General features: G+C 57.2%; 1 protein-coding gene across 3 annotated transcripts in view; it reads right to left on the bottom strand.

The window, feature by feature from the left end:
* The window catches only part of Afap1 (actin filament associated protein 1), a 116,233-nt gene that overhangs the window by 42,790 nt on the left and 58,896 nt on the right, over window positions 1-14,547 (bottom strand). For all 3 annotated transcript variants that reach the window (XM_013506784.1, XM_013506786.1, XM_013506787.1), the window contains 3 exons: window positions 13,510-13,618; window positions 5,236-5,444; window positions 1,681-1,860 (listed from right to left, as the gene is read on the bottom strand). In XM_013506784.1, the coding sequence (XP_013362238.1) occupies window positions 1,681-1,860; window positions 5,236-5,444; window positions 13,510-13,618 (498 nt within the window). The remainder of the gene's footprint in view (window positions 1-1,680; window positions 1,861-5,235; window positions 5,445-13,509; window positions 13,619-14,547) is intronic.

Below are 14,547 nucleotides of genomic sequence, written 5' to 3'. Positions count from 1 at the left end.
AGAAAAGAATTCCTCTCCTCAGCTTCCTAGGAGAGAAACCAAGCTGCTGCCACAGAATGTTAAACGACCACATCCCCGTGCTCCATGCCGGAGGTCCCCAACCTCCGTGGCTCCACGGACTGATTTCGTGGGGTGAGGGGTGTTGACCCAAAAGGGGCCGGGTTCAGGCGGTGAAGGATCCACGGGGAAAGGCTGGAGGCACAGGCGGCGTGCGCTGCTTCCCTCCTGCAGCACCAGTACCATCCACAGCCCAGGCCTGGGGGCCCCTCTGCAGCCACCAGGGCATCACTGTGGGTCCTGGAGGCCGATCTCATGCTTCCCTTGACAAAGCCACTACAAAAATTCCGGAGCTGAAAACTATCTGGATGGATGACATGTGTTGCTTCAAGTTCATTTGATGAAATCCTAACCCGTGGGCAATGGTGTTAGGAGCGGGGGTGTCTTAGTTACTTTTCTCCTTGCTGAGCCAAAACACCCAACACCCACAAGTTAAGAGAGGAAAGGTTTATTTAGTTCACAGCTTGTAGAGGTTTCGGTTTGTAATCAGCTGGCTCCAAGGCAGAGTGGCCTGGCAGAGGGCAACAGTTCATGGTGGCGGAAAACAGCAAAAGCAACAGGCGAGGAGTGAGACAAGCTTCTTTCGTCCCTTCTATTGTATCCAGTCTACCGGGATTAGGCCAATCTGGACAGATCCAGTCATCACCCACCTTTAATCCCCTTAATCCCAGCATCACACTACAAATCAATCACACACTCCAGATTCAGCCACCTCCAAAAAGCCCCCACGACCACATGAAGCTTTAGGTGGACATCTAGACACAAACCGTAACACGGGGCCTCTAGGAGCCATGAAATCCCTGGGGGAGCCCTGTGACTGGGATTACAGCCTGCCTGTGAGGCAGCAACACAGAGAAAAAATGGCTCCCTAGGAGAATGCAGCCTGCAGACACTAAGCCTGCAGGAACCCAGATCTAGGGCTTCCAGCCTCAAAACTGTGCAGATAAGTTGTTTATGAGCCACCCAGTCTGTGCTATCTCATCAGAGCACCAAGAGTAGACCAGGACAGCTACCATGATCAACGCTAAGGGCACAATGACACAACAAACAAAAGGAATGTGACAGCACCTTAGAAACAGCCGAAGAAGGGCCGGGGGTATAGCTCAGTGGTACAAGCGCCTGCCTGGCAAGCACAAGGTCCCAGGTTTGATTCCCGGTACCAAAAAAAAAAAAAAAGAAAAGAAAAAAGAAACAGCTGAAGAGAGAAACGGTGCACTGGAAGACAGCAAGAAAAAAATAACCCAGACTAAAGAAAGGACAGAAAATATGAAGAGAGGGTAAGAAGCAGAACTGAGCAAGACTGCTGATTAAACACCATCTCTTGGAAGCGGGAAGGGGGCAAAGATGAACTTCAAGAAAACAGCTGGGAATTCTTTCTAAAACAGAGAAACATGACAATCCAGAAGCCCAGCAAATCCCAAGCAGAACAGACCAAGGAAGATCCATGTGCAGACAATAAAGTGAAACCACAGGAATAAACGAGGAAGTCTGGGAGGCAGCCTGCAAGCGGGGACAGATGGGCTCTTTCAGAAGGGCCGAGTGACGATCCTGCTCACCGGGGTGCCCCACTGGGGAAGATCAGGAGGCGGGGTGTGGAGGTGGCCCCGGCCCAGCACAGCCTACCTTCAGCCACTGCTCAGCCTGCTCCTTGCTCTGGACCGCGAGCACCAGTGGGTCTGTGCCTTGCTGCGTGATTTTCAACTCGTGCTTCTTCTTCTTGCTGTCTTTCGGGATGTACGCGATGCTGCAGCCCTGCAGCGGCAGCTCCATCTGCGGCTGCTGGTCCTTGGAACTTTTGTAGCACTGCGTCCAACAGAACAGATAGGTACACATGGTGAGGAGGTTGGCACGGAACCAGAGAAGACGCACTGCTGCAAGGTGTGAGCCCTTGAGCACAGGCCGGGCCTCGGGGTCCATCTGACAGTGGGGACACGGCGCAGCTGGGGCCTCACGGGAAAGTCCCGCTTCACAGCCACACACTGCTTCCATGCGGGGAAAGCATCCGCCTGCCTGCTCACGCTACAAATGGCAAGGAGCAGCTAGGATGCGTTTCAGCGGGAAGCAAAGCTCCCCTGCAACCAGGGTGCCTCGGTGAGCTCCAGGAATATATGCATGTAAACAAAAACATAAAACACAGCTGCATTTGCCGGAATAATGCAGCGTATAAAGCATGCAGCCCAACGCGGGGAGACAGTGTAACAAGCGGGACTTCACGGCCCACACGGCGTGGCACCTGCCCAGGTCATCTCGACGCCCCTCCCTGCAGGCAGGTGAGCAGTCTCATTACCCATAAATCCCAGTGCCTGGTAGACAGAAGTGTCACAGCCTCACTTCCTGATGCCCTGCCCCTCAGGGACACTGCTGTGTCCACTCTGAGGATGTCCCTTGACCAGTTCAGAGCTGGGACTGGCTCACGGGGTTCCCGCTTACTCTGTACCCACAGAGCAAAAGCCAATCTCTGCCCACAGCTCCTTTGTTTAACTATCACCTGGAGACAAAAGCCTCCTTCTTACAGGTAGGACTCCAGCCCAGAGGTCAGGTCTCTGCGTCCTCTGCTCTGTTACTAACTTAATCTGGGTCCCAGGAAGTTTCTTTTCTGAGCCCATTTCTTCACTAATAAAATGTGTTTTGTTATTCTTATTACTTAAATTACATGGATTTATCAGTAATAGTAACATCTGCTACTGAAGCAGCCCATACATCCCATTTAATCAGCGGCTCCCAGTGCAGATGGGGAGGCTCAGCTTTGCTGGGTACCTGAGGGAGTGTCAGAAAGGACCCAGCCCCAAGAACCAGGACAGCAGGCTGGGGGGTCGGGACCCGACACCCCTGACTCATGAGGAATGAACGGATAGATGCCTGCTTTCACTAACGCTTTGGAGCCCTTCCTGTTTCACAGCTTTAAATCTGTGATTCTCAGCGTCCAGCTAAGGGATACATCTCCTTCAAGAAATTCAACTGATGGTTGCCCTGTCTAAAAAATACTCCCAAACCAGCTAAGCTCAGATTGCTATGAATGCTCTCCATTTCCCAGATTTTTTACATTTTGAATAGCAGGGGAAAAAGCGAAAGAGAAACTGACAGTGCCACAGCAGGGGTCAGGCAGGGGATTTCACAGCTCGTCCACCCCCGTATACTATACTGTCACAACGCACACGGTCTTGGCAATATGACAAATGCCATCCAGAGACCCTGGCAAGTCGGGCCCAGGGAAGCTGCCCAGACACAGGACACTTCTCCGACTGCCCCCAAGGACAGCCCAGGGGCAGGGGAGGAGGAAGAGGGCCAGCAGAGGACAGGCAGCAGTACAGCTGAGTCAAAAGACAAGGGCCTGGGGTGCAGGGCCTGGGGAGGAGCAGAGACCAGCGCCCACAACAAGTACTTCATGCTGAAGGTGTCAGAGTGTCCCCCCGAGCCACTCGGGCACAGAGAGGACCAAGCCCACAGGGGGTTCAGTCAGTGGTCGGGGAACCCGCAGGAGGGATGTGGCTTTCACTTCTGCTTCTAGCTCTGGGAAGTACTTGCTTTGTCACTGTTGATGTCACTGTCAACATAGGTCATGTTCATTGTCAACAGAGGTTACTGGATCTTAGCCTACTTAACGTTAAAACAAAACTTCACTGGGGCCAGGGATTTAGCTCAGTGGTATAGCGCCTGCCTGACAAATGCGAGGTCCTGAATTCGATTCCCAGTAACCTTGCCCCCAAAAAAAGTTGAAAAAAAGCTTCACAACAGAAATAACAGGTTTTCCATGTTATCAAAGACAGGGCTTTCCTTAGTTTTTCATGAACTGCTTCAGAATGGACAATTCCACTGTTATCCTCCTGCTGTGGAGAGGGTAGACTTACAGCAGAGGCACGAAGGATACAGGAGGAGGGGACAGGTAGAGGGGTGAGGTAGAGACCCAAGGATGTGGACCCTGAATTGCTGACCCCTACCCAGCACAGCCACAAGACAGCCCACACTGTGTGTAGAGCTTCTCTTTTAAATAAGAACTGACAGCCCGGGACAGTGGCTACACTCTAATCCCAGTGACTGAGGAGGCTGAGGCAGGAGGTTTCCAAGGCACGTAGTTTCCCAAGTTGAAGGCCAGCCCAAGCAATATAACAAGACTTTGTCTTGAAATTTAAAAAAAAATTTTTTTTAAAGACTGGAGATGTAGCTTAGTCCAAAGTCTAGGGCTCAACCCCAAGTACTGGGAAGAGAGAGAGAGAGAGAAAAAAAAAAAAGAGTTGTGTATTTTAAATATCTTTCTGTGATATATCCACATCTTGCAGCTATGAGGTCAGATTATAAATAAGGACCATATTAATCTCTCTGTGTTTTTCATGCTTTAAAATTCCCCATGGCATCATTTTTGGCATACTGTACATTTGGGAGAAATTCAGGCCACACATGTGGAAAAAACATGTACTCTCACTATTTAAAAAACTGAACAAAAACATTAATTAAAAAATTCTCAGGCTTTCTGTTTTAATGGCAGCCTTTGGGTGGTTTCCCCCCAACCCGCCAGGTTAACTTAAAAGGAAAACAAAAGGCAAAAAAAAAAAAAACCCTCAACGGTAAAGTTCATAGCTCTGATTTCAACTCTGGTTTGTGAAGGAAGCAAGAGAGGAAGGGAGGGAAGAGAGGGGAAGACAGGGGAGAGAGGGCAGGAGGTCGCAGCGCAGAGGCCCGGCTTCCGGAGGAGGCCCGGAGGAGTCGGCAGCGCAGCCAGCCGCCTTGGCTACTTGATCTTCCTGTTCTGCTTCTCCAGTGAAAAAAAGACTTGGCCTCAAGCTCTCCCAAAGAATTTCCCCTCCTGGCCTCCCTCCCTGCATCCTCCCCCGCCTGCCTTCCCACTTCTATGACCTGGCTTTGAGGAATTCACTGACTCACTACAAATGAGAAAACCCATCTGAAACTCCTGGCAGGCTCCACTGCGTTTCCGCGGACCGAGCTGCAGGCCTAGGCCAGGAACAGGGCCCACCCGCTGGTTCGCTGGGGAGCAGGCATCCCGGAAGTCATGCCAGCATCCCAGAAGACACGCCGGTGCTGGCATGGACTCGGCTCCCCGTGGGCTGGGTCCAGATCCCGGCGCTGCCCAAAGGGCACAGCGCTTGCTGAGCACCAGCATGTCCCTTCTCGCGAGGCGGGTCATCTGAGCGGCCGCAAAACAGCACCCTGCTCATCCCTTACCAGCAGCTTGGTGTCCTTGATGACGCACAGCAGCTTGGTCCACTGGCCGAAGCGCTTCTTGCGCAGCAGGAAGGCGCAGATCTTGGCATCCTTCACTAGGTCCATGGAGGCCTCCTCCGAGGGCCACTGGTGGGCCTTCTTCCCCTTCCCGTCCTCCTCCTCCTCGTCGTACGACTCATAGGAGCTGCTCATGGCATCTGAGTCATAATCTGCCAAGAGACGGGCAGGCAGGATAAGGGCACCTGAGCTTGAGCTCACCTGCGAGCCCGGGGTCACATTTCCGGCACCACAGACTTCACTGTGAAGCAGCACACGCCCCTCTCAAAGGTTCAGGCCACGGAAACCCCACCATCTGTTTATGTCAACCATATCCGGACAGCTCTGTGTGGACAGGACCCTGACCAGACCCTCGGCCAGGGACACTCCTCGCCAGGCCCCACAGCGAGCACCTCCAGCTCCTGCCTGCTTGGTCCTTTGCTCTCCTGTGTCCACACCTCGGTGCTGGAGGCCTCTGAGCCACAGTGCCCACCCCTCCCGGCACTGAAGACTCGGGGTCCAGCTAGGCCAGCTCTCTCCTGCCCTCCCCGCCCCGGGAGTGCACCTCCTGGGCACACAGTGCTCTGGTCCCCAAGCGCATGCCACACTCTCCACTTCCTCGGGTCTCTGCCCAGGCCCCCGGCTTCACCACAGGCGCTCCCTTCTGCCCTTGCCTGGATAAGGGCACCCATCTCGGGGAACTTCAGGACACAGCGCGCCTCCAGCCCTCTCCGAACACCGCGGCTGGTGCTGTGGATGGAACGGGGCCTCCCCAGCACTCAGCTGTGCAAGTTTTAATTTCAGTGTGACTGTGTTTAGAGACGAAGCTTCGAGTTGGTAATTCAGGCTGAAGATGGTCACAAGGGGAGGATGCTAACCCGATGGGACTGGGAGCCTTTTGGGAGAGAGACAGTGTGTCTCACTGCGCCACGAGGGGACAGCATGACGTGGCGGCACCCACAAGGCAAGCAGAGGCCTGCACAGAACCAGACCGCGCCGGTGAAGCTCCGGTGAAGGGAGAACGTCTGCTGGGTGTGACAGCGGAGCTCCTGGCAAGGACTCGAACGGCAGGAAGACCTGTCCCATGAGCTGTGTGTGTGAGCAAACACAAAGACCATCACCAGCACATCAGCACCTGCAGCCACTCAGGAGTCAGCGTTGGAGGCAGCGTCTGAGGCACCTCTGACTTGCCCTCTGTCCGAGGATCCGTCCGGGACATAGTCACTGCCCAAAGCGGTGACTATCAGCTCCAAAAATCGTCATGGTCATGTTTGCATTTTAATTTCCTGGTGCAGAATCCACACATAGAGGGGCGAGCAGAAAGATGCACAGCCTAGCAGATCCTCGGTGACAAAAAGCAGCTGAGAGCCGAGGAGCCTGCTGGGTAACCGTGCGGTGGCCGTGGGGATGGCAGGCACCCGCAGGGAGCCCCGGGAGAGGTGCTGGGGCAACCGGCTAAGGGACAAGCAGCAGCCAAGTACGGAGCCCCCATCACACGCCGGGCGGTGCCCTCTGGCATTGGTGTCTGTGTGCTAGGTGCGGGGACAGAGCCGGGAACACGGAGCCTGTGTCGCGCTTGCAAAGGCTCTCACGAGCTCGCAGCCACGGCAGCCGGGCGAGCGCCGCAGTCTCATTCAGAGCAGAGGGAGAATGAGGCTCAGAGACAAAGTAACTCAGCCAAGACCACAGCCCCGCGAACCAGGGCTGAGACAGGAGCCAGGGCGCTTGATTTTACACTGAAGGGGCACAGCATGTCCCTGTGCAGCGCCTTCTCAGCCTGGGGACCGGGGTGAGGTCAACGCTGTGGAGAGACAGAGAGCGCCTTGTCCTGCCTCCCCCCGACAACAGGACTGAGACGCTTCTGGAAAGCTTCAGCCAACTTCAGGAAACAAGAGTAGCCGAGAGCAGAAGGGTCTCAGAGAAAATCAGCTCCAAAAATCGTCTTCAGCAGCGGCCCAATAAAGGGAAGAGAAGCCCTCACGCTGCTTGGATTAGCACAGCAGTGGGGTCTTGGACCCGGGGGGCTGGGAACCCCGGAGTCGCCTATCTGGAGGCCGGGGCTTGGCACATAGGAGGAAAGGAATACCTCAGGAAAGTCTAAGAAGACGCAGGAGGGGAAGAGGGAGGACTCTCAAGCACCCTGACGCTGCCATGAGTGATATGCGGTGCACCGGCAGGGGCACACCCAGGGCAAAGGCAGCGAGGGTGCTGATGGAGCACCATGAGGCCAGGCACTGCCTGGGAGGCTCCACTTCATGCAGGACGCTCTAATAAATGGTTATTTTAAACTATAAAATATTCTAGGTTTTAAAAAAAGCATGTCATGGTATGCAGCACACATTCAGGAAATTAGGGGCAGCCCCTCTTGGGGAAGGTGCGTGGTGCACACTGCCCAGGGTTGTGCCCGCACACACACACACACACACACACACACACTCCCAGGACTTGGCCTCAGCATACCCTCAGAGCCCCGCAAGCTCCCGGCAGAGGGCACGTGCTCTGAGGTGTGGCATCCTCTCTGCCGTGCCTGTCCCCTGCAGTAGCAGGGAGACCCTGGGACGTCCACCTCACTGTGACTCGCTGGCTCTGATCAGGTACAGCATGAGAGCCACAGGGCCGCTCTGGTGTCTGACCTTGCTGTTTTACAGAAGGAACAGGCTGGGTAGAAGAGTCAAGGGCTCAAGCAAGAATGCCCTTCAGGGTCTTGGGGTGCAAACCTGGCCCAGGGTGGAACCTTTAGGGGGGGCCGCTGGGCGTCCCTGGGTCATAGGGGCATGCCCTTGAGGGGACTGTGGGACCCCAGTCTCTTCCTGTCTCTCTCGACTTCTTGTCCTGAAGTGAGCAGTTTGGGTCCACCACGCCCTCCTCCTCCCTTGCCACAGGCCCAGAGCACGGGGCCACTCAGTGCTGGATTAGAACCTCAGAACTGTCAGCCAAAGTAAACCTTTCCTCTATGAAACTTGATTGCTCAGCTATCCCCTTATAGTAACAGGAAGCTGACTAATACACATCTTTCCTTGCTCTTGCATTTCAAGAGTTCTGAGCACCAAAAATGGGCACAGATTAGGTGTTCCAGAAAAAAAGAAAAGAAAAAGAATGAAAGCTCAGCACAGGCAAATCAACAGAACACAGCTAAGGCATCATAAAAGCAGCCAGCCCTTAATTCAAGTATTTCCTCAGCACTTACACGCCAGACACAAAACATGAAAATGTTCACCTTCTTTGTTCTTACACTCCAGCGGGAGATGGATCCTATGGGGTGGGAATGTGTCCAAGCAAAGCACATTAGGAAATACAGCTGAGTTCTGGAGATGCTCTGTGGGTTTCCAGGTGGAAGTGGTGGCTTTCACTTCCGACGGGGTGGAAGGCCACCAGGGTTCTGTGCAGAGCAGTGAGCTGACTTGTGTTCTGAAACAGCCGGGCCAGCCAAGTCCAACCCCACTCCGGAGGAGCGCAGGCATCATACAACAGGAGGCGTGGAGTCTTTAACCTCGCCCTCCTGGTCCTCCTCCATGCTACCTCGAGGACCGAATGAAGAACACAGGAGAGCTTCGTGACCCTGAAGCCGTGGAAGCAGGTGATGCACACCTGTGCTGCATGGCCACCAGCAGGGCTGGAGCAGCCAGGCATCGCCCCAAGCACAGCACGTCACACCACGGGCTTCGCGCAACATTCACCGGCACCCTGAGCAGGAGAGCACGGCAAGAGGACAGGGGGAGGGAATCATAACACTGAAGATAAAAATCTAAACCCGAGGGCCAAAATACCAACGAGAGCTGCAGTGCGTTTGCACTGTGTGCACCAAGTGAAGCAGGGCCTCCAGTGGGCTGGCCCCAGGAGAATCCTGCGAGGACTCTGAGGAGAAGAACCAGCAGGAGCCGCACTCTGCGTCAGTCAGTGCAGGACCCAGGCAGGGTTCCCTGCTGCAGCCACCGCCTGCTCTCCTCCTTCAGCATCTTGGGGTTCTGGGACAGGTGCACTCCCAACTCCAGGGCCAAGGGCACCAGCACCTGCTGCTGGTCACCTGCACCAGAGTTGGGGGAGGTCAGACAGGTGGGCTGGGGCTTGTCTGGAGGGTTTCCGTCTGCTCTTGATCTCCCCAACTCAAGCCCAGCCTCTCCCCTCCACATCCTACCAGGGCAACAGGCAGCAGTCGCCACTGACGTGCACAGCTCCTGCGGCTGTGAGTACTAATCCCTAGGATGATCTCATTCCTTATCATGGAGGTTCCACTCCTCTAATCAGACCCCAGCTGCTCCCGGAATGGGGATGGGTGCCTCTAGGAGGTGCAGGCGGGTGAAACTCCTGCAGACCCCTGGGATTTTTAGGCACAGCTATATCACCCTTTGAAGGTCGCTATTTTACTTTGGGAAACTGCTTTTTGCTGCAGAAGCACTATCAACCACCAGAGGTTGCGGCCTGAGCTTCCTGGCATGAGCTGTGGGTTACCTGATGCATCAAGGAGCACGCCGTCTCCAACCAGCGCAGGCTATGGGGCGGGCATTCCTTCCCCAACCACAGCGGTTGTTATGGCTGTATCCAGATGTCCCACAAAACCTCATGTGGGCACAGGCGGGGCTTTTTCAGAGGTGGTTGAATCTGGAGTAGATGACACTGGGATTAAGGGTGTGTGACACTGGGATTAAGGGTGTAAGCCCACTGATAGGTTCGGCACTGCCCTAATCCTGTAGTCTACACAGAACATAAAGATGTGCCGAAAAAAGCTGCTAAGGTCACTTGTCGGTTCTCTCGCTTGCTTTGCTGCCTTCTTCCCGCCATGTACATTTCTCCTCTGGGATCCTTCTGGCAGGCCACCCTGCCTTGGAGCAAGCCGAGTATGGACTAAAACCTCTGAAACTGTGAGCTGAATAAACCTTTCCTCCTTTAGCCTTTTGTCTCAGCAACGAGAAAAGTAATGAGGACAGAGGTGTACAGGGCACTCCATCACCACGCAGAGCGGGACCCTCTGCCATCAAACTGAAGTGGGTTAGTGCGGTCTATGTGAGAGCAGACACCACTGTGTCCCAAAGACATGAGCAAGTGGCAAAAGCAACTAGCTTCGCTGTCCCTGCCCCTACTCCTGTGACACGGCATCCTCCTGTCAGCGCTGATGCACCAGCATTGCCCCGAGGTTTGGACCTGTGTTCGGGACTTGAGAGGAGCCTGATAGAAAACTGGTACCCAGTGGTCCGGGCACGGACCCCATGAGGGCAGTGTGGTGTCCGTGTGCCAGGTCAATGCCTGGCTAAGCCACCTCAGCAGGCTGGCACCATGACCCACACACACGTCGGTCGCCTTCCCAGACTCTTGTCCCCACGGGCTCACATACAAGTGGCTGAGGACATGGGCATGGAACTTGGCAACATGGCCTTGACTCAGGAAACCTAATCTGGGCGCTTCTGGTCCTCCATCTGCAGAGAGCAGAGGCCAGCTCTGACCTCCCACCACGTGACACTGTCCCTATCAGCTGCCCCCAAGAGGGGTTGTCACCATGGCCGACTCCCTGCAGTGGGGGACAGCGAAAGTGATCCCCCTTAGATCCTTTGCATGCAGCCCTGCCCTGGGCGAGGGCCTCGTGTGCTGTGTATGAGGCAGAGAAGCCACCCCACCCCCTCCCAGCCTGACGAAGCCTGCTGGACTGGCAGGTGGACCGAGCTCTGAACCTCAGCCACAGCGCCAGCCCTTGTAACACCTCAGGGGGCTGGGAGGTCTCCCGGTAGTGTGCGCCCTTCCCCTACAGCCAGCACTCGCCAGGCCCAAGGCTCCTGGTGACCACTCCTGACACCTGTGCCTCCCTTCCCAGGGTTCTGGATGCACAGCCCAGGGGCGGGAGGTGGCTGTGGTTCCACTAAGCTGGAAGCGGAGACCGTCCCCAGCCACGCTGGGCTCCTTGGACCTGGAAAGCCATAGGCAGAGAAGGCGTCACACTCACTGAGGAGAAGCAGAGGGCCAACCCTGACTGTGATTAAGGCTGACGAGCCACAGCCGTCCAATACAGGAAGTAAGGCCCAAAGGCCCAGGCCTTCCCAGACCAGCCTGGGGTCGCCCATCAGAGGACGAGCCATGGCTGAGCAAGGAGGCTGTGGCAGCAAAGGGGACTCCGCTGGCGCTGAAGGAAATCATGTTGGTGGCTGCTGACCGCTGAATGCGAGGGGAGGGAGCCTGTGACGGTTCCTTCCCTGCTTCCACGCGTAACTGAGCAAGCAGACACCTCCCTTCTGCCCTGTGCCCAGCCTCCTCCACCCACGGAAGAAGGGCACACGGGGGTAACCTCGAGTCTCAGGGGCTAAGTCACTGTGGGGCCACCGTGTCCAGCTGGGTGAGAATGCTGTTGCTGGGGTGGAGGAAGGGACTGCGTCCTCTCTGAGGGCCAGGGGGTTTCTGTCATAGGCACAGGTCCTGCCTCAGTGCGGGCCGGCACCTGCGGCTCGGGCACGGCTCCCAGCCCCTCCTGCAGGCCCCGCATCCGCGAGTGGACACATGGGTGCCAGCCTGTCCTTCCTCGTCCCCAGGCCTCCTCTCCACAGCCGCCCTCCTAGGCAGAGAGAACAACAGCCTTCTATTCTGAGGGAGAGCGGCCAGCTCAGTCCCCCATATCCCCTGAGCCTCTGACAAAGCCCGAACCGAGTCGGTTCTGTGAACGGGTTCTGAGTTTCTGTCTACCTGGACAAGGCGGCAGGTGGGGCCGGGCTCGGCTTGGCCTCCTGTGCCTGTCGCTCTTCAAGAGAGGGGCGGCCATGCCCAGCAAACCGGGCAGCACCAGGGCTCTCAGGGCAGTGGCTGAGAGCATTCGAGTCACACACCTGCTGCCAGCGGGAAGCCCACGAGGGCCCCAAGCTAGGCAGGATTGCCTCGGCATGTGGCCCTGGGAGCTCATCAGAAGGAGGGGAGCAGGCAGCGCCAAGGCTCCCAGCACCCTCATGGCCAGCCACGAGAAAGGGGTACGAGGTGAGAAGGCGTGGACAGGGACAGGCCCTGCGCTTCTCTGTGTCCTCATCGGCTCCCCGGCCAGGGCCCACAGAGGCTGTGGCAATGCATGGCCTGCCTTCTGCCAGAAGGTTCTTAAGAGGAAGAGAAAGGAAGACGTTCACCTTGCAGATCTCAACTCCTGAATGCCCCGGGCTCTGCATCGGAGCTGTCCCCTGCTCACCAGAGCCACAGGGATGACTGACAGGAGCACGGCCTGGGCAGGGCGGCCCAGGGCCAGGTGGGTGGGAAGGTGCTGGGCCAGGGGCACAGCCAGGCTGCCCGCTCCTACCAGGCCCCAGGAAAGGACGTCCTGGGGCCCCTGCTGTGACAGTCACCTTCCACCATTGAGACAGATTCTGCTTTGAGAGGCAGCCAGGCCCATGCACCATGCAGCGAAGGAAAGACCAGGAAACCCCAAGTCTCCATGGAGCACAGACTTGGGGCAACACCCTGTGACACTGGGAGAAGGGAGCCTCTGCAGTGCAGTGCAGGCGAGAGCTCCGTGTGACACGTGAACCACAGGGGGTGCTGCCCTGGAAGCCGGCAACCGCTCACTTCCCCTGCATCTACCCCACAAGGAGGCAAGTGGACTCCCTCGGCTGACGGACTCACACAGCAGTGGGATTTCTCTCTGAGACAGGGCGCCCTGGCTGGCAGGAGACTGGGAGGAGAAGCACGGGTCACTCAAAGCAAGCCGGAGAGACGACCATGAGGCTCTCCACATCGGCTGCTCAGCCCGCACTAAAGCCGGTGCGGCCACGGGCACCTCGGGTTATCAGTGGGCGGACACCCGGCCATGAGAACGGCTTCGGCACAAACTTCCCAGCGGAACCCGTTCTCCCTCCAAAGAGACAAACAAGCAAACGAAAGCCTGCAGCAGAGAGCCTCTGCTCGGTACCAGGCCATTCCCGCCCGCCCAGCAGCCTGGCAGAAGTGGCTGCGAGCTGTGCGTGAGGGATCAGACTCTGGCCGAAGACCAAGTGGCTGGCACCCCTGAAACAGGCCACGGGGAGCCACGACTCTGCTGCCCAAAAGGAACACTTCACCCACGACGCTCATCGCCACGGCACAAGACCTCCGACGGGGCCTCCAGGAAGCGCTGGGTCGGCACCGGGCGGCACCTCCACTCCTCAGATGCCTCCTCGCACCGCTGCTGCCCCCGAGGCCAAGGTCCCTTCGCCCCGGTCGCTGTGCTGGGGCACAGGGCCCATCCCCCTCCACACCTGGGCGAGGCCTGGTCCACCCGTGCCCCGCGGGCCTGCCACTCACTGGACGTGATGTACTCCGGGGCCTTTCCGGGGCTCAGCGGCACAGCCTCCTCGTAGTAGCCTTCCGGGAGGGAGGACGTCGGCAGCGGCGGGGGCCCGCTGTCAGGAGGCTGAGGGGAGAAGGAATGGGCACAGATCAGCAGCAGCGCCAGGAGAGCTGCCTGCGCGGAGGCAGCGGGAAAGCTCCTCCTCGGCCCTGCAGCCCTCCCCAGGACCCCTCAGACTCCGAGGCCATTCAGCCAGGGCAGCCACTGTTGTGGTGAGGCCCGGAACCCAGACCTACAGGGACAGTGCGTGGGAGGCCAGCCCGAGCCCCATCCCCGAGGAGCTGCTACGGACAGACTGGAAGCCGCTCTCTGGAGAAACTCACTCCTCACAGAACCCGTCCTCTGATCCACGCTGTCCCCTTTGCCCGCTGACACCTACAGCGCCCGCCGGTGCTCCCTCCCGGCTCCCTCTGCCAGGCGAAGAGGCCTCAGAGGGCCACACTCTCCACACCCCAGTCCCCGCCTGGAGCTGGCGGACGCTGTGAGCTGGTCACAGGCGACGTCAGCCCACCTGGACGGCGCTCTGCAAGGGGAGTGCACCATGCTGTGACACCACGCTGTGCAGATGCAGAACTGGGGCCCAGGCCCGAATGCCTCGGCATAAAATCAGACACTGGACAGGACAGGGCGGGGCTCGCAGGCGCCTGGCCGTCCACTGAAGACCCCGGCTGTGCTCAGTCTCTCTCCCGGGAGCGGGACCCATTCCACGCACCTCTCTCCTGTGACTGCGTGGAGAGGATGGATGTTACAGAGAACAGGATGGAGTGAGGCCGGAATTGAAGACCTACCAAGCTAAGCTTCCAAGTAGGACACTGTTCCAATGAAATCGCGGGTTTTTCGCTGTTTTTTATTTTTATGTAGTGTCTAGAATGTGCAATTCCATCACTTTCCAAGGAGTCCTGGTGGATGACTAATCACCGCTACAACGCAGCCCGCTCCTCCTGCCCGCCAGCTGGAGGAGAAGGAGGTGGGGGGGGAGATGGAGGTGGGGG

The sequence above is a fragment of the Chinchilla lanigera genome, unplaced genomic scaffold (genome assembly GCF_000276665.1).
Source record: "Chinchilla lanigera isolate Chin_1 unplaced genomic scaffold, ChiLan1.0 scaffold00113, whole genome shotgun sequence".
NCBI classification, from domain to species: Eukaryota; Metazoa; Chordata; class Mammalia; order Rodentia; family Chinchillidae; genus Chinchilla; species Chinchilla lanigera.
Note: the sequence above shows the minus strand (reverse complement) of the source record. Positions and strands in the feature narration are given on the sequence as shown.